The sequence below is a fragment of the Penicillium vulpinum genome (genome assembly GCF_028829585.1).
Source record: "Penicillium vulpinum strain IBT 29486 chromosome Unknown utg000003l_segment0_segment0, whole genome shotgun sequence".
Classification (NCBI taxonomy): Eukaryota; Fungi; Ascomycota; class Eurotiomycetes; order Eurotiales; family Aspergillaceae; genus Penicillium; species Penicillium vulpinum.
In genome coordinates this window covers 6,764,253-6,780,638 of record NW_026643243.1, presented here as the reverse complement: position 1 = coordinate 6,780,638, position 16,386 = coordinate 6,764,253, and the positions used below count along the sequence as shown (strand labels likewise).

Here is a 16,386-nt window from a genome sequence, read left to right as displayed (position 1 = left end):
AAAATTGATATCAGATCAGCGGAGATTTCATTCAGTTCAGACTATGAAAAGCTAAAACTAGCCATACATCCTTTTTTTTTTTGATATTTTCAACATTTTCGATCTCACGCATTGTGTTCGAATTGAAACAACTTCATACCTCACTCTGGGCCCATTCATCCGTTCAAGGGCATCCGACGAGATATGCTCAAACGATTCTCATAAGTGACTTCCAGGCTCAGGTCGCACTGTCACACCTACTTTCGTGGGGTGGGAATCGTTGCAGTTGGACACTGGTCTTAATGACTCCAAACGGGGCCTTCGCCAGCGTCGTCAGTGTTGTCATTGACTTCTTCACACATCGCAGACATGGATTTAACCATGGATTCAAACTTGAGTTCATCGCGCTTATCCTTGCATTGATCCTTGGGATTGGTCGTGACATCGGGCATATCCTTATGCTCGCCACTGCATTCCTCACTGCGTTTAACATTGGGCTCCACAATACTGACTTCAGGGCTCTCGTATCCCCATGGCCTCTCACCAGCTACTCTCAGCATCAATCGCACAAGAGCATGCAAGGTGTAGTACGCATCATTTCCCGCGTTGTGCAAGTCGAAACTCAAGATATTCAGCAATCCCAGCAGTGCTCGAAGGCCTCGCTTCTGGGTTTCACCCGCCTCAACACGGTACAGCTCTGCCACGTCGATGGTCTCACGAATGACTGAAGAGGTTCCGTTCAGATCGAGGAAAACCCGGCTTCCTGCTTCCTGGAGATGCGTGATATCACCATGGAGATCGAGACCGACGAGGATTACATTGCGCTTCTGATTCTTGTATTGGGGGACGTGTTCTTCCTTCAAGGGAACCATGTATGGGGGACGAAACGCAGCGTCCACAACGTTTGAAATCTGAGCACTTGGAATAAACTCGCTTTCACCGAATCGAAATCTACCAGGACATCCTTGGATGTAATCGTTGTTGACCCAGTTTCGGTACTCCTTCACACGCAGATGGCGGGAACGAATTCTGCGCAGCCACATATGTCCATAATCGCCAGGAACCACGCCTTGCAAATCCAACATATCCAGGGTCGAAATTCCGACCTCAGTCAGAGGGCCGTTCATAATGTCCATCCATTCGAGATCAATGCAGATGAAAATGGGGGCGTCTTGAAAAGCCCATTTGGCAGGTTTCAGAACATCAATCGCTTCAATCTCACGATTGGCAAACGATAGCTGTGGAACATTCGGCTGCCACGCAGGACGCAGACCAAAGTAGGCTTGCGCACGACCTAGGCACTCCAACCACTTCTTCGTTTGGACCTCTCGGATCGCTTTCTTGTTGTTGTTCTTTTTAACTTTGGCTGAGGCAACTGACAGCTTGACGTTCTTTTCAAATTCCTCAAAAACATGGGGCTCGACTAGCTGTACCCATGGTCCCCAGTTCTCCAGAGGCGAGGGAACACGATTCTCCAATTTAGCCTTCCGATCACTGGTGCTGCTTCGGCCAAGGTACACAGGTTGTGGCAGTTTCCCATTATTGATGTCGATCACGAGGCCTTCCTTGTCAACGCCCGTGAGAGTCAAATTGAGGTTCAGAGCCGAGTTGATTTCATCAAGCAGTGCTTGAGCTTGGAAAGTGGGAATCAGAAGAAATGGGACTTTGGAAATTGTCATTGGGACCGACAGGTAATACCTAGGTGAGTATTAGCGACGATATACTTTGCTAATTAGTTTTAGATTTCACAAACAAATCCCAGGTTCGATTCCAGAACTTATCGCCCTCATAGAACCGCTCATTGACTCTCAAGCAATTGTCTCCATGAAGATACTTGAATGGGAAGCGAGCCATAGTGACTGCCGGACTAAACGACGACGTAACCTGGATCGCAGTGACCGGCTCCTCGTCGGAATTCATGTCGAAATCACCGCCGCGCTCATCTTTGACCACGTCCGAGAGCTCAACGCGAATCTTCGGAGCACGACGGGGGTTGCGATCATCCTGGTTCTGGGTCAAATGATTGTCTTCCGAGTCAAATAGCTCTCCAACAACATATGAACGGATGTACGACAAAGGAAATCCGGGCTCCGGAGGGTATTTCATACCATGCTCCGGTTCAAAATCAACGGGGAGAGCATAACCACTTACGCCTTGCTTAGCTTTCTTGGTCTCGGCAACAGGATCAGCTCCATCCGCCTCACGGGCAGGTCGAACGGCTGCACCATCGCTCAGGTGGGTGTTCAAATATCGGAGACTCTCGTCTCCTTGAAGGAGCAAATCCAGACGCTGACGAGCATTCATTTTGAAACCAAGACAAAGGCTTAGCAAAACGGGGAAGTGTGAGACGAAGAAGAAGAAAAAAGAAAGGAAAGTAGCAAATAAATAAAATAAACAAACGCGCGAGGAAACGCACGCTGTGCTTTAAGATTGGAAAGTGCTCAACTAAGCAAAAACGACCGATTCAGGAAGGAGCGGTGTCTGTTACGAAGTTGGTCGTGGCTTCCTTAATAAAGTGGTAGTTGATATTGATGATGGATGTTGACAATAGATGTTCAGAAGATCTTTGACAATTCAATTGTGACAAATTCATAGTATATGAGTGTATTCAAAATCAATTTACCTCTCTGTGTCCTCTTTCTTCTCTTTCTTCTCTTTCTCTCTAATAGGGTGTCATACATGATAATGCTATACAGTTGATGCTGTCCGATGATTGACAAGGATATCAGTAGGGGATTGCTTTATCAAGTTTTATGTCTGAATAATTCTACCAGGAATAAACACCTCGAGCTGTAGTTTGACTTTCAAAAGCCAAATGAAACTGAATTACTTATCAAATTCAAAAACCAAGGCGGATTATAGATATGACCCTTGAATTTCAGGTGTAGACTCGTCATATAGTTAGTTATACAAAGTATGTAGTGATAGAAAAATCGAGACAGAGCAAAATATTCATTGGACTGACCTTGCTAGGTCTTCGCAATGGCGAGATGCCCATGGGATTGATCATATTATATACATACATACATATATATCTATACGTATTGATTACAGACAAATTTATATGCCGACTTCGTGATAACTGCCCAGGTGGGTTTGTTGTACTCCGTATGGAGTATGTATATATTCACGTGACTGAGAGCTCCCCGGACGGGTATCGGAATAACTATCATCCGTTGTTTAGGGACCTCGTGCAGCAAGTCACCCAGTTCCATCTGTTATTTGACGCCTAGACCCCTCGATGTCCGCATTTATCATTGCAGAATCGAGGTGAATTTGGCGTGTCTCAATATCGCTTGCAACTTCAAGGCGCAAACCCCCTGTCCACAAGCTATCAACATCCACCACCGTCTAGAACATGCCTATGACCGACGAGACCGACGACAGCGGAGGGGTTATCCTAGATGGCCCCTTCGATCCTGACGCGCAGGCTACAGTCACAGACTTTATTGACTACACCGAATACCTCCCCGCAGACCTAATCCGCTCTTTGACCCTCATCCGCGGCCTCGATGAACGATACCTTGACTCGGCGCAAGCGGTGCACCAACTCACTCAGATCTACGGCCAGCTTCCAGACCTTCCTCCAGATGACCGACCGGGCGCAATTGCACTGCGCAAAGATATATCTTCTCAGGTCGATCGTGCCATCAATGCGCGTGAATCGGCATATGCCGAGGCCTGTCGCCTCTACGATGTTGTAGATCGCCACTTCGATCGATTAGGCTGCATCCGCCAGAAACTCGAAGCGCTGCCGAAACCTGCCTCGGCAGAACCATCGCCCCCACCCGAGCCTACACCGAAGCGTGCACGCGGAGGCAAGAAGATCAACAAGGATGCCACGACGCGTATCACCCTTCGGTTGGATAATAATCGCAATCGGCGGGATAAGAATAGGAGGCGTGTGCTGGGTGCTGACGGAGCTTTTGATCCAGACTCTCCGCTTGCCAGTACTGAGCAGTCGGACTTGGAGAGCGAACTCATTAAATCTGCTCCCAAGCCCGCTCGACCGCCAAAGAAGGAGAAAGCACGTCGCCTGAGCTCGGGTATCGGACAGTCGACGGCCCAGGCTCTTGCGCAGTTGAAACCGCCGCCGGCTGATGCGAAATTGGGCAGCGAGGACCTGCCATGGCTGCGGTTGACGGAATGGGAGATGACCAGGCTGCGGAAGAAGATGAAAAAGAATGCCGTGTGGCAGCCGAGTGAAGTAATGATTCACCGTGAGCTGGCCCTGGCAAACCGCGGCTGGGAAGCGTACCGTGCAGCGAAGGCCCTGGCAGAAGAGAACGGTGGGGAGTTCATTGACTGTGATAATATTGAGGAAACTCGACGCGGGGAGGCTGCTAAAGATCTGGAGGAGACGAAGCTGAGCAATCGCGGAATGAAACTAAACGAAGCAAAGAAGTTGAAGCGCGAACAGTTGGCCCGTGAGCAAGCATTGATGGAAGGCGAAGGTGGTGTCGTGCTCAAGCCTTTGCCAAGCCCCGCCCAAGCACCCCCAGCCGCAAATCGATCATCACGGAAGAGGAAACGAGAAGAGGGCATTGTGGAAGCAACAGAACTTGTTGCTCCTGAGCATCCCAAACCAACGCCAGTTGCTGCCCCGGTCGTACCGCCCGCCCCTATCCCTGCGCCCTCTTCCAGGGCTGGCGCGTCTCGACGCAGATCCAGCCGAGGAGCCGTTCCACCCGTAGAAACTAACAACGAGCTCAATCTCCCAATCATCAAAACCCACATGTCTCCTGCAGTTGAGGCCAAAATCTCCCCTCCTCTTCCCAGCCCCACAGGCTCCGGACAATCCAACCGATCCCTTGCCCAACCTGTCACTACCACTACACCCACACCGCCTGTCACCCGGCCTTCATCGCGGCGCTCTGCAGCTGCCGCCTCAATCGAAGGAGGGGCCCTCAATAGTATCCCGACCGCAATAGCAGAAAGTGGACGCGATCGCCGCATCAAAAGCGCAACCCCTGCGCACAAAACACCCATCCGCGAGTCGTCACATGCACCCAGTGTTCCCGGCCCGGCCCGCCGGCGCAAGCGTCCGGCACCAGGTCCGATTTCTACTGGTCAGGATGGCGGCGCAGCAGTAAGCTACGGGCGCCGCAAAGCCAAGCCAGGAAAGAAGCGCCTCAGCATCCGCGACTCCCAGGATGTCCGTGTAGACGAAGATGGCGTCCTCGAGCAGATCGACGCCAATGAGCCCCGATACTGTCTCTGTGGAGATGTTAGTTTTGGAACGATGATCTGCTGCGAGAATCAGGATGTAAGCTATTTCTATTATGACACATTTCAACAGAATACTGATATCCTAATGCAGTGTGACCGCGAATGGTTCCATCTCAGCTGCGTGGGTCTGACTGAAGTCCCCTCCCGCACGGCTAAGTGGTACTGCCCCCAGTGCCGTGTCAAGCTGCACAAGGGTGAGGATGGGATCATCAAGGGGGGATCGCGACGTTAATTGGATTTGAATGATGTTTCTTGCATGATACCACGAGATGCGATTGCTGCTATTTTTCTTTTTCCTATCCTTGTACGGAGTACTGCCATATGGCCTTCTGGGTTTCCACCTTTTTCTCTCATATGTTTATCAACCTTGGAATTAGTATCTCCAACCGTGGGACGCGCTTCCGGGGCTAAACCCGGAAAATGAGAATATAACTTGACTCTGAGCTCCTCATACTTTGGTTTGTCCTCAGCCATATAGCAGTATAAATCGGCCGTTATGAATCAACTCTAGGTATACTTCCAGCGTAATTTCTGTCGACATGAGTCACCAAACACAGACCAAAATCTCCTTGGACGAGCGATATAAGAAGCTAAGCGATGAGGTGACCGCCGTTAAAAGGCGGCATCGAGCTCGCGGCTCATTTTACGATCCATTCTGGGACCGAGACTTTGAAGTCGAACGCATCGAACTAAAAAGGTTGAGACTTAGACGACTGATATCTCTCCGGGATTTTCCTATGGAAAACCCCAAGTGGGAGAAGACCACTGAAGCGCAGATCTTGCTTGAACAACTCAAGGCCCAAGAGGCACACTATAACTGCCTTAAGCAGCTCGTTTGAAACTCGCTGGAACTGAACCAAAACTGTAAACCGACCTTGGGAGAGAGTTATTGTCCTGAATGTCAGAAAATAGGAAGGCATACAATATGGATTTGGATCAAATGACTATGTATATACCTGAAACCTGAAAGTGTGCTATCTTCATATCGCTTAGCTATTATAACCACACTATTCGCTTGCATATAGAGGTCATTATTGATTTCATTCGCAAGGAATAAAAACTGGAATATAGAAAAAAAGCCCAAAGGAGTTCAGGAAAAATAGTACCTGCTTCTGATATAAAAACTAGCCCTTTGGCCTGTAAGGCTTATAAGGCGACACCCCTTCACTGCGCTCCTCTGGACTTTCTTCCATAGCAGGCAGTTCACTATAGCCCTTATCCAGCCGTGATGATTTCGAATATCGACTAGTATCCGGCAATTCTTGATATTTATCAGATGTGGGTTGTGAATGATAGAAATCCGCCGGCAATTCCACAGCAAAGTTTTTACTGTGTTCCTGTCCATATTGCAGCGGAGACGTATACCCAGGAGACATCGATCCCAACTGCACCGAACCCGTCGGCGATCTCGGTACCCGAGATGACGACGACGACCTCGACATTTGATCCGACTGTATCTGTGACGACTGCGATGGCTGTCTTATAATCCTGCTCGATCGATCGGCCGGATTATAGGTCGTCAATTTTCCATCCTCCATCATAGCCTGCAACACACCCGCATCAAGAAGCTCGGCTTTCTTAATCAGACGATCTACCAGTACCTTCGAAGCAGCCTTTAACTGAGTCTTGACAAAAGAACTTAGGGTGCGGTTACACTCGATCTCGATATCCTCGCGCAGATAGAGTCCAGTTTGCGGAGCGCCGTCTGCGAACCGTTTCTGTAATTCCGGTGGCTCATCGCGCTGGTTGCCTGCGATGCGCCATTTGCTTTTGAGGTCGATTCCCATGGGCGCATACATATGGGTTTCTAGCCCCCATGCGACGTTGTGGAAACAGCCGTTGAAGCTGATCTTGCCAGACCCCATCTTGCCTAGGCCCGGAACGTATTGCACTCGTTCCGTTATCTCGTACCATGTCGAGTAGTACTCGTCGGCAACGGCATCCCGTGGGGCCCTGATCGGCTGATGTGTGAGGACAAGTGGGTTCAGTGTGATTATTTCGCTATGACTGTGTAGGATGTCGAGGGCTAGTTGGCGGGGGACAGATGAGGGGATGGGCGTGATATTGGTATAAACCTCTTTTCGGCGCATCATTTTGAATGATTTGGTTTGATAGATACAAACAGCTGCAAAGGGGAAAAGATAAGCCTAAAATTGCAAGGCTGGATTGAAGTTGGGCTCGTATTAAACCTAGGCGTCTGCTTACTATTTTAAAGTTGCGGCGTCGCCGCTATCAGGGCTAGGACTTGCACATGACATTATGGTTTTGGGGGCCAAATAAGTTATATAGAGCCTTTTGACAACAGTACACTTCTCATTGATATAACATGGATCCATTTACATCGTATTTACTTCAGCTCCCACTTGTCGCCATCAGAGATAATCTCCACAGTTCGCTTCTCATCCAGAGACTTGCGTCCTGCATCGAGGATTGCTGTTGTGGCGATGGTATTGCGCAGAGTGGGCAGAGGGCGGGCGTCCAGTTGGTCGAGGGTAACACGGCCCTCGTTTACAGCTGTGACGGCATCGATGAACTTCTCGAAGCTGATGTAGCCGTATCCAGTCTGTCCGCTGAAGTTTCCTTCTTCGTCGGGAGCGTAGCGCATATAGAATCTAGTATATCGAGTCAGCATGGAATCATGATGCAACATTATCCCGAGAGTACGGCTCTTACGGGTTATAATGAATTAGACCCTGCTCGTCGCCAGTCACTTCATAGCCACGCTTGGCCTGGTTAACGCGAATCTCGCCGTTGGCAGCCATATCTGTTCCAATGTGTTAGAAGAGGTCTGTTTATACACTGTCGCTGGAGAATGAAATAACATACAGTGGAAGTACTGGTTGGAGTGAACACCCGCATTTTGAGGTGCCGTCCAGCTAGCAGTATAGACACCGGTGGCAATCTTCGCCGGGTTATCACGGCGGCGCCACTCCACCAAGAGGGTGATGGTGTCCTCAGTCTCGGGGACACATCCAAGCGCAGCAGCGGTACCCTGAGATGCAGTCGCTGTGACCCGCACAGGCTTGTATTCTGGGACCATGCTCTCGCAGACATCAATGTGGTGAGAGTTAAGGTAGTAAGAAATATCGGAATCACGACCAGCCCACGCCTTGAAGGTCTCAAGCTGGCTCTTAGGCTGACTCATGTAACTGTAAAAGTAGTTGAAGTCACCGAGGGTCTTTGCCTTAGCCCGGGCATCAGAGTATGCAGGGTCAAAGCGCTTGTGGTGCTCAATGAAGACGAAGACCCCGTTCTTGCGCGCGGCCTCAACTAGAGCTAGGTGGTCTCCTAGCCGCTGGGTTGCGGGCTTGGTGATAAGCACATGGATACCTCGCTCAATTGCGTACAGCGCAATAGGATAGTGGGTAGAATCGGGGGTGAAGATGGTGATGGCGGATCCCTTAGGGAGGGCATCAATTGCGGTCTTGTATGCATCGGGGTCGGTCTGGTCGTCCGCGGGGTATGAGGTGAACGAGATATCGAGGTTGTTGTAGACTTGAGAGATGTTACGGTGCAAGTGGTCACCTATTCTCGTGATTAGCTTCCTGTTTGCTTGCTTGCTCTTTCCTTCTTTTGCTGAACTTACGGATACCGGGGAACTTCTTGCCCGACACGCCCACCATGCTCAAGGCGCCCACCTTGCCGCGCCGGCGCAGGTCAAATAGACTGAGGCCCACCACACCGACCTTCTTGTCTGAGCCAGACGCACCACCACCGACGAAGCCGGTGGTGTATTCACCAGTGCCAACCTGCAAGTGAGTTAGCTTGGTATCTACTGTGGAGAATCATTGTCCATACCATTAAAACGCTAGGAGGAGCCATGATGTCTGTTAATTCTGATATAGTGATTGAATTCCGAGGGATTTCTGGGGATTCCTGGGGAACTAAAGGAAATTTAAAACAATTTACAGAAAATCGGGGTGTTGAATTGCTGGATATAATTCTTCCGGCGTTTGAAATGCCAATTCAATAGCCGTATCTTATCGGGTCATGGGATTTTGACACCATCCCGAGGTCTGATTTCTTTTTTTTGCTCAACCACATTCTTTTTTTCCAGGTAGAGAGATTCAGATGCGTATACACTGTTGCGCTTTATGTTCACGATTTTCAATTGTCAATTTATCAAATACCAGATTCATGTATGGCCTCGTCAACGCTACCACCGGCTGAACTGCGCGTTTATCCGTCTTTTTACCCCTCATGTCCCCCACAGTTTTGCGCTTGGAGCTGATTGGTGGAATATAATCCTCCGCCATACAAAGTCCCTCGGAGCATTCGCCGACGTGGGGGAGGGGAGAAGTATGCCTAAAGGGAGTTCATAAGAATGCCCGGCTGCCAAGTGCCAATGATGTTTTAATAATTGCTATATACCCTTCAAATTCCAAGTAGGTCATTATTTTTTTCAACATCAGTAAATATCAGTGAAACAGCAACTGACAGGAATACTAGAATCATGTCTCTCACCCCACTTCGCCCCGGCGTTTATGCGCCGACAATGACGTTCTTCGATGCCCAGACCGAAGAGCTCGATATTGCCTCCATTCGCCGACACGCTGTGCGCCTGGCAAAAGCCGGCCTTGTCGGCCTGGTTACTATGGGCTCAAACGGCGAGGCCGTGCATCTCAGCCGCGCAGAGCGCATGACCGTCACCCGGGAGACCCGGTCTGCTCTCGATGAAGCTGGCTTCTCCAATGTGCCCGTCATCGCCGGTGCCAGCGAGAACAGCATCCGCGGAACCATCGACCTTTGCAAGGAGGTCGCGGCTTCTGGCGGCGAGTACGTTCTGATCGTGCCCCCTAGCTACTACCGCGCCGCTATGGGCAACGATGAAACCCTATACGAATACTTCACATCCGTTGCCGACGGCTCCCCTGTCCCTATTATCCTTTACAACTACCCCGGTGCCGTCGCTGGCATCGATATGGACTCCGACCTCATCATCCGCATTTCCGAACACCCTAACATCGTTGGCACAAAGTTCACTTGTGCCAATACCGGCAAGCTGACTCGTGTCGCTACCGCTCTCGGCGCCATCACCCCCTCCTCCCCCTTGGCTCCTGCCCAACGTACCGCAGAGATCTCCAAGCCCAACGCCAAGCACCCATACGTTGCTTTCGGCGGTATTGCCGACTTCAGTTTGCAGACCCTCGTATCTGGCGGCTCTGCCATCCTTGCCGGTGGTGCCAACGTTCTTCCCCGCCTGTGTGTCCGCATCTTCACTCTCTGGTCCGAGGGCCGTCTTACCGAGGCTATTGAGGCCCAGCAGCAACTCAGTGCTGCCGACTGGGTTCTCACAAAGGCTTCCATTCCTGGCACCAAGGGTGCTATTCAGTCATACTACGGCTACGGCGGGTTCCCTCGCCGACCTCTCAACCGTCTTACTGATGCTCAGTACCAGGCCGTTGCTGACAAGATCAAGTCTGCTATGGATGTGGAATTGAGCTTGCCTGATGTGGCATAAGGGCTTAGAAATACAACAAATAGCTACATCTAAAGCTTAGTAAAATAATTCCAATGCATATATCAAGTTTCATGACCTCATAAGTTCGCACCGTTCGTTGACATCGTATGCGCCATCACACAGAAGCTTTAATCACTCCAGCCCACTTAGACCAATTCCATGGGACTGCGTTTTGAATGATCCTGTCTAGGTACTTCGTTCAAGATTATAATGTGTGGCTACCTGAGGCAGATATCGTAGCCTGAGGCGACATACAACGCAACAGCTGCATCATTCAAGTTTCCCGCTTTAAATTCTTCTAATGTTGGAAGCTTAACTAATTTCCTAATCTGGCATAAATCAATAAAATATACTTTGTTCCTAGTTCCACCGCGGAGTACGTCCACTGGGATAGTAAAGCCTACTAGTACAGTACTAGTAGCTGGCCTTGGAAGGAAACGGTCCACTGTTTAGGGCTTAGTAGGTTAAATTCACCTTGCCCAATTAGCCTTGCCTAGGTGACTATTTATTTACCTTCTCCCTCTCCTCTTCTCAACTACCTAAATATTATAACTACATATACACTCTACTTCTTCTTATTACTAGCCATATATTCCAACTCCCCATGTGTGATACTACCGTATATACGGGTTGTTCAATATTTCTACCTCGGGCAATCCACCAAAATGGACGATACCCCCATAAATAAAATCCCTCAAACTTGGTGTTTTATACTGAGGTGCCAGATACTTGAACTCATGCTTGCATCTATGAAGGAAATAACAACGTCTTTTATCCCACAGCAGCGTCTACAGCTTCTCCGGATTGACCTCAATCATCTAGATATTACTTCTGGTATAACTTCTCCTTCTGTTACGCGTTATTTCATGCCGCGAAGAAATACACCGAAGATAGATAAGATACGTGCAGATCCAAGCTGGGACTGGTTTCTATCTCAAAAAGGTATCTACGGCAAGGGAACTCTCAGTGCAAACTATCTACTTCGGCGTGTGTTCACGGACTACCAGGACTGGAGTATTCCAGAATTTTGTCTACATGAGCTGGATGAAGCAAAAAGCCAAGAAAAAGAGAATGATGAGAATTCTATTTTCCAATCGGCTCACCTTGGGAACACTAAAGATGACAAGATAAGCGATGGAGAGGACAACCCGAATAATATGGAAGCTAGCTTGAGTGAGGAAATAGACAGTGACAATGCCAAAGAAGGGAAAATTATGGATCCCCAAAAGCATGGTGAGAGTGATGAAGAGGACGACAAGAGCGAAGAGAGCATTGACGAGAGCTGCGAACGAAATGATGAAAGTAACGAGAAAGGCGAGAAGAATGAAATGGGGATTGTGAATGCTTTGGATCTGGATATCCGCAATTACCAGACGGATGACTGGAAAGTCTACTGGTAAATGGCACATTCTTATTCCCGGGGGAATGTGAAACTTGTATTATTCAGGCTGATCAATTTCATCCAGGTACCAAAGACTATACAATATTGATCTCCCCGACAAGAAACACGGAATCAGTATCGCCAGGTCAATGGAGCTAAATAACCCGCTCAACTGCCATGCGTGGGCTCTGGTAGATGTGACCTTATGCGGTCGTGATCGCCCCTCGGCTGCTGAACTCATAGCCTTAGTTAGCTGGGGGTTGAGAGGCATGTTTTGTCAAATAGAATCGCTCACCAACGGAACTCAGCCAGAGCATCTCAGTGAAGTTTTCCCAGTACGTTCGATGTACCCCTAACTCTATATCTTGTGTGAACAATGTCTTACTAATATCTTGCGAGATATATAGACCATGATTATAGTGTTCGACCAACAATGCTGTGCCCGTGTACTATATGGTTACTTTGATGGTAGATTTCAAGTCCAATTTACCCCGGTCTTGAATTTTAAAGAATTTACCGAAGTCAGATCGTCAACCTTGAATGGTTATATGGATCAAATTGACAAGAAAAAATACTACGACATGATGCACTCACTGCTTCGTTGGGCATGGCCTCTCGGCCATCATCTCACTACTATCGCTCGGCCCTAAGACCACAATAATTCTGGCTACGCGGGGAAGCTTAATTGAGCTCCGCAGTCCCGTATAGCTTTGATTGGCTTGGTTATATTGCTGAGTTCCCTTGGTGTCTCTGAGGGGCATTTGATCTTGATTTGTGGGGGGAATTCTTTATCTAGTTATATCGACTTTATTACATACAAACTACATAGGTAGTATGTATGTCTTGCCAGATGAAGAATTCCATGGTAGTTCCTAAAGTTGCAGATCTACTTGCTTGCCTTTGATAATCAATTTGATCAGTAGTAGTAAAGATGGTACATGTTCGCCGATTATGAGTACAACATCTGCTGCTTGGATTGTCAATAAAGGCACATGACCTTTGGTTTTGATGTGCTCTGGATTATTTTTTAAATCCAGATGGTAATTAAAGTACGAAGATAAAGTTCCGAGTGACCAGCCAATATTTGTGCCTCACTAACGTGGACCCCGGAGGCCGGGGCCAGGGGCCAGTGAAACCTGGGTGGCTTATCTGTTCTTCATTCATCATCCCATTAGATTTTGTCAGAAAGGAGCAAGCAGCAAAATATGGCCATATCAAATGAAAAAGCTTATTCCCTTGACTGATGTGACAGGGTTCCTCAGGTTTCAAAGGCGGTTAGATACCCTCAATACCGGATCTCGAGTACGATGTGCATGCAGTCCGCAGTGTGAAGAGGGGGGATGTTCTCCTGTCCAAAGTAGCATTGTAATCGCTACTGCAAACCCCAGATAACCAAGAGCCGCTAGTGAATATTCCCATAGTACTAGATCTGGTCACTCCAGGTGCCTTCTCTGAAGATATACTCAACTCAAGCTACGCGATCCACGCAGCGCCACCGTTCCGATTTACTCAGCCATACATTGTGATCGTGACGGTGCTTATTTCTATCGTCCTCGACTGTGGCTGCTGATCCCTTCAATGTTGACATACCTAGACCACACCCATGTAAATTCGCAGCCCTAAACCGAAGCCCTAATATCATCCCACTTCTTATCTTGGATAAGGCCAAATCGGCCCCCGCAAGCTCATAGGTGGAAAAATTACTAAATCGGAGTTGATACGAGAACCCGTCCACTTGTGAACGACCTAGCATTATCAGCTACGTAGCATGGATGTTATTAGAATCTTGCCCCACCAAATAAAGCAAACCACCCCACGCTGCTCCAGACCATTTGATCCCTTTCAGCGTATTCGTCTCTCGGGCGATATCGAAACCCGAGCCCTGCACTCTGATTTCCCTCGGTTGTCAGTTTGCCCCGTGGAGCGGGTCCACGGGACAATGTCCGACTGGAGGGAAACAGCAGTATAATGTAGCAATGCCACGATGGATTTGGATACTATATCCCGCGAAGGAAGAACAGGGAATGTTTCACGATCCCCGCTCGCAAGGGTCTAAATTTTAGTGGCGTTGATATACTCCCTCCACCCCGCTTGTCTCTTGGTTTCTACTTTTCTTTTCTTAATTTTTTTTGGCTCTCTCGTATATACTCCTTTGTTGTATCCCGGAGAATAGTCATTGACAAAGACTTCTTTGAAATTAATCATTCATTCCTATCACAATGCCCTACCCCGAAGAAGCTGAGGGCTTCCAGGTCGATGGACCTAATAGCTTTACTGAGTTCCACAAGCGCCACGTATGTGCTCTTTTCCATGTTCTGGCTAGGATATGCGCTTACCTAGATTGTGATGAATAGTTCAAGCTGAAGCCTTTCGGTGACTATGGTGAGTTAGGCTGCGCCACTATGCTTCTTCCCAATTCTAACCCAGTATAGATGTCGACGTTAAGATTGAGGCTTGTGGTATCTGCGGCAGTGATGTGCACACTATCAGCGGTATGTTATCCCATTGGAATATCATGTAGAAACACTGGCTAATGCATTCCTATAGGAGGATGGGGCGCGCAAAAGTTCCCCCTGTGCGTGGGTCACGGTACGAATTTCGCAAGAGAAAAACAAAAGCTAGTGCCAGATTCTAATAACCATTTTAGAGATCGTTGGTCGGGCAATCCGTGTTGGACCTAAGGTCACCCTGATTAAGGAGGGTGAACGCGTTGGAGTTGGCGCTCAGTCCTACTCCTGCGGCAAGTGCAAGCAGTGCCGCAACGACAACGAGACATACTGCCAGGTTGAGCCTATGGACACCTACGGCTCGAAGTGGGCCGACAGCGGCATCGTCAGCCAGGGTGGATACTCATCGCACGTGCGGACACACGAGCACTGGGTGTTCCCCATCCCCGACGCACTTGAGACCAACGCGGTCGCTCCTATGCTATGCGCTGGACTGACTGCCTACTCACCCTTGGTACGCAACGGTGCCGGTCCTGGCAAGAAGGTTGGAATTGTTGGACTTGGTGGCATTGGTCACTTCGGAATCATGTTTGCTAAGGCGCTGGGTGCCGAGACTTGGGCTATTTCGCGCTCTCGCGCTAAGGAGGCCGATGCTCTTAAGCTAGGCGCTGATGGCTACATTGCTACTGCTGAGGCCGGATGGGAGAAGGAGCACCTGTGCTCATTTGATTTGATTATCAACTGCGCTAACTCTTCCGAGGGTTTCGATCTTGCGCGCTATCTGTCCATGATGGATGTCCACGGGCGCTGGATCAGTGTCGGTCTTCCTGAGGAGGAGGGTCAGGTCATTAAGGCCCAGAACTTGATCTCCAATGGCGTTCTCATCGGTGCCAGTCACCTGGGTAGCCGCCGGGAGATGCTTGAGATGTTGCAGCTGGCTGCAGATAAGGGCCTCAAGGGTTGGGTAGAGGAGATTGCCATCTCTGAGGCGGGGCTCAAGGAGGCTATGCTACGCATGAAGAAGGGCGATGTCCACTATCGGTTCACTCTGACCGGATATGAGAAGATCTTTGGATGAAGGGGATATATTTCAGTATTGAGAATAAGTATATAGTCGGGGTGTCAACATACAAAACCAAGGAGTGGGGTTAGAGGACTGGTTAGGGGTGTTAATTCATATCGAGGAAGTTTTCTGATGAGATTGAAATCAATTATTTTTTTTTTCCAATAATAGTACTGGACTATTGATTTTCGCTTTTCCCGTACGCAACATTCTCTCAAGCGAATCCGGCTGAAAGGAATATACAAAGCGGTCGAACACCGAATTCAGGCTGGACTGCATTATGTACAAGTATGTACCAATATTAGAATCAGCCCAACAAAAAAGCCTGTCATTGCCTGAATATAGAAAAATCCCGAAAAGAGTACTCGCCACCGGAGATGGTGTGAGTAGTCGGTACTTAGATCCGCAATAGATTTATTATGATGATCCAAGTCACAGTTACTCCGCACTTCCGTTCTTCCGTTTCCCCCACAGGATTTGCCCCCCCGGCTCCTTAAAAATTCTGAACATGCAGGGGTGCGTACTCCCAAAGTACTCAATACTTGATTTTTATAGTAGACTAGTATGACAATCCTAGTACTAGTGACAACTTGGCAACGTGATGGTCGAACCAATCACTCCTCCCCAATTCACCGCCCGATAACTCAGATCCGGCCGTTCTAGCTTTCTGGAATTCTTCCGCCCTTTTTTTTATCTTCTCCTTACGCCTTCGTTTCTTTTTTTTTGTTGTTCTCTCTCTGTAGTTCATTCGTTGATTTTGTCTCTCTCTTTCTATCTTTCTTTATTACCTTGGGTCCTTGGAGTTCGCAAACTGTCGTTGATATAT

The 16,386-nt window shown here is 48.7% G+C and overlaps 8 protein-coding genes across 8 annotated transcripts; 5 read left to right on the top strand and 3 right to left on the bottom strand.

The window, feature by feature from the left end:
• Positions 1 to 278: 278 nt before the first annotated feature.
• On the bottom strand, positions 279 to 2,283 carry N7479_007598 (uncharacterized protein; the record flags this gene model as incomplete). Its single annotated transcript, XM_057255292.1, has 2 exons — positions 279 to 1,677; positions 1,733 to 2,283. The coding sequence occupies 2 exons, from the start codon at positions 2,281 to 2,283 to the stop codon at positions 279 to 281; spliced, it is 1,950 nt and encodes a 649-aa protein (XP_057109154.1).
• A 1,054-nt stretch (positions 2,284 to 3,337) lies between these two features.
• Positions 3,338 to 5,440, top strand: N7479_007597 (putative PHD finger domain protein; the record flags this gene model as incomplete). The annotated part of the gene is made up of 1 exon (XM_057255291.1): positions 3,338 to 5,440. One exon carries the CDS (start codon positions 3,338 to 3,340, stop codon positions 5,438 to 5,440), a length of 2,103 nt encoding a protein of 700 aa, XP_057109153.1.
• A 307-nt stretch (positions 5,441 to 5,747) lies between these two features.
• On the top strand, positions 5,748 to 6,047 carry N7479_007596 (uncharacterized protein; the record flags this gene model as incomplete). Its single annotated transcript, XM_057255290.1, has 1 exon — positions 5,748 to 6,047. The coding sequence occupies one exon, from the start codon at positions 5,748 to 5,750 to the stop codon at positions 6,045 to 6,047; it is 300 nt and encodes a 99-aa protein (XP_057109152.1).
• Positions 6,048 to 6,332: 285 nt separating this feature from the next.
• Positions 6,333 to 7,301, bottom strand: N7479_007595 (uncharacterized protein; the record flags this gene model as incomplete). The annotated part of the gene is made up of 1 exon (XM_057255289.1): positions 6,333 to 7,301. One exon carries the CDS (start codon positions 7,299 to 7,301, stop codon positions 6,333 to 6,335), a length of 969 nt encoding a protein of 322 aa, XP_057109151.1.
• A 254-nt stretch (positions 7,302 to 7,555) lies between these two features.
• Positions 7,556 to 9,030, bottom strand: N7479_007594 (Gfo/Idh/MocA family protein; the record flags this gene model as incomplete). The annotated part of the gene is made up of 5 exons (XM_057255288.1): positions 7,556 to 7,820; positions 7,882 to 7,972; positions 8,035 to 8,733; positions 8,795 to 8,957; positions 9,007 to 9,030. The coding sequence occupies 5 exons, from the start codon at positions 9,028 to 9,030 to the stop codon at positions 7,556 to 7,558; spliced, it is 1,242 nt and encodes a 413-aa protein (XP_057109150.1).
• Positions 9,031 to 9,661: 631 nt separating this feature from the next.
• On the top strand, positions 9,662 to 10,669 carry N7479_007593 (dihydrodipicolinate synthase family protein; the record flags this gene model as incomplete). Its single annotated transcript, XM_057255287.1, has 1 exon — positions 9,662 to 10,669. One exon carries the CDS (start codon positions 9,662 to 9,664, stop codon positions 10,667 to 10,669), a length of 1,008 nt encoding a protein of 335 aa, XP_057109149.1.
• Positions 10,670 to 11,334: 665 nt separating this feature from the next.
• N7479_007592 (uncharacterized protein) lies at positions 11,335 to 12,700 on the top strand (the record flags this gene model as incomplete). Its single annotated transcript, XM_057255286.1, has 3 exons — positions 11,335 to 12,065; positions 12,136 to 12,385; positions 12,458 to 12,700. The coding sequence occupies 3 exons, from the start codon at positions 11,335 to 11,337 to the stop codon at positions 12,698 to 12,700; spliced, it is 1,224 nt and encodes a 407-aa protein (XP_057109148.1).
• A 1,569-nt stretch (positions 12,701 to 14,269) lies between these two features.
• On the top strand, positions 14,270 to 15,575 carry N7479_007591 (NAD(P)-dependent alcohol dehydrogenase; the record flags this gene model as incomplete). The annotated part of the gene is made up of 5 exons (XM_057255285.1): positions 14,270 to 14,344; positions 14,405 to 14,432; positions 14,483 to 14,542; positions 14,598 to 14,639; positions 14,698 to 15,575. The coding sequence occupies 5 exons, from the start codon at positions 14,270 to 14,272 to the stop codon at positions 15,573 to 15,575; spliced, it is 1,083 nt and encodes a 360-aa protein (XP_057109147.1).
• Between the last annotated feature and the right edge of the window lie 811 nt (positions 15,576 to 16,386).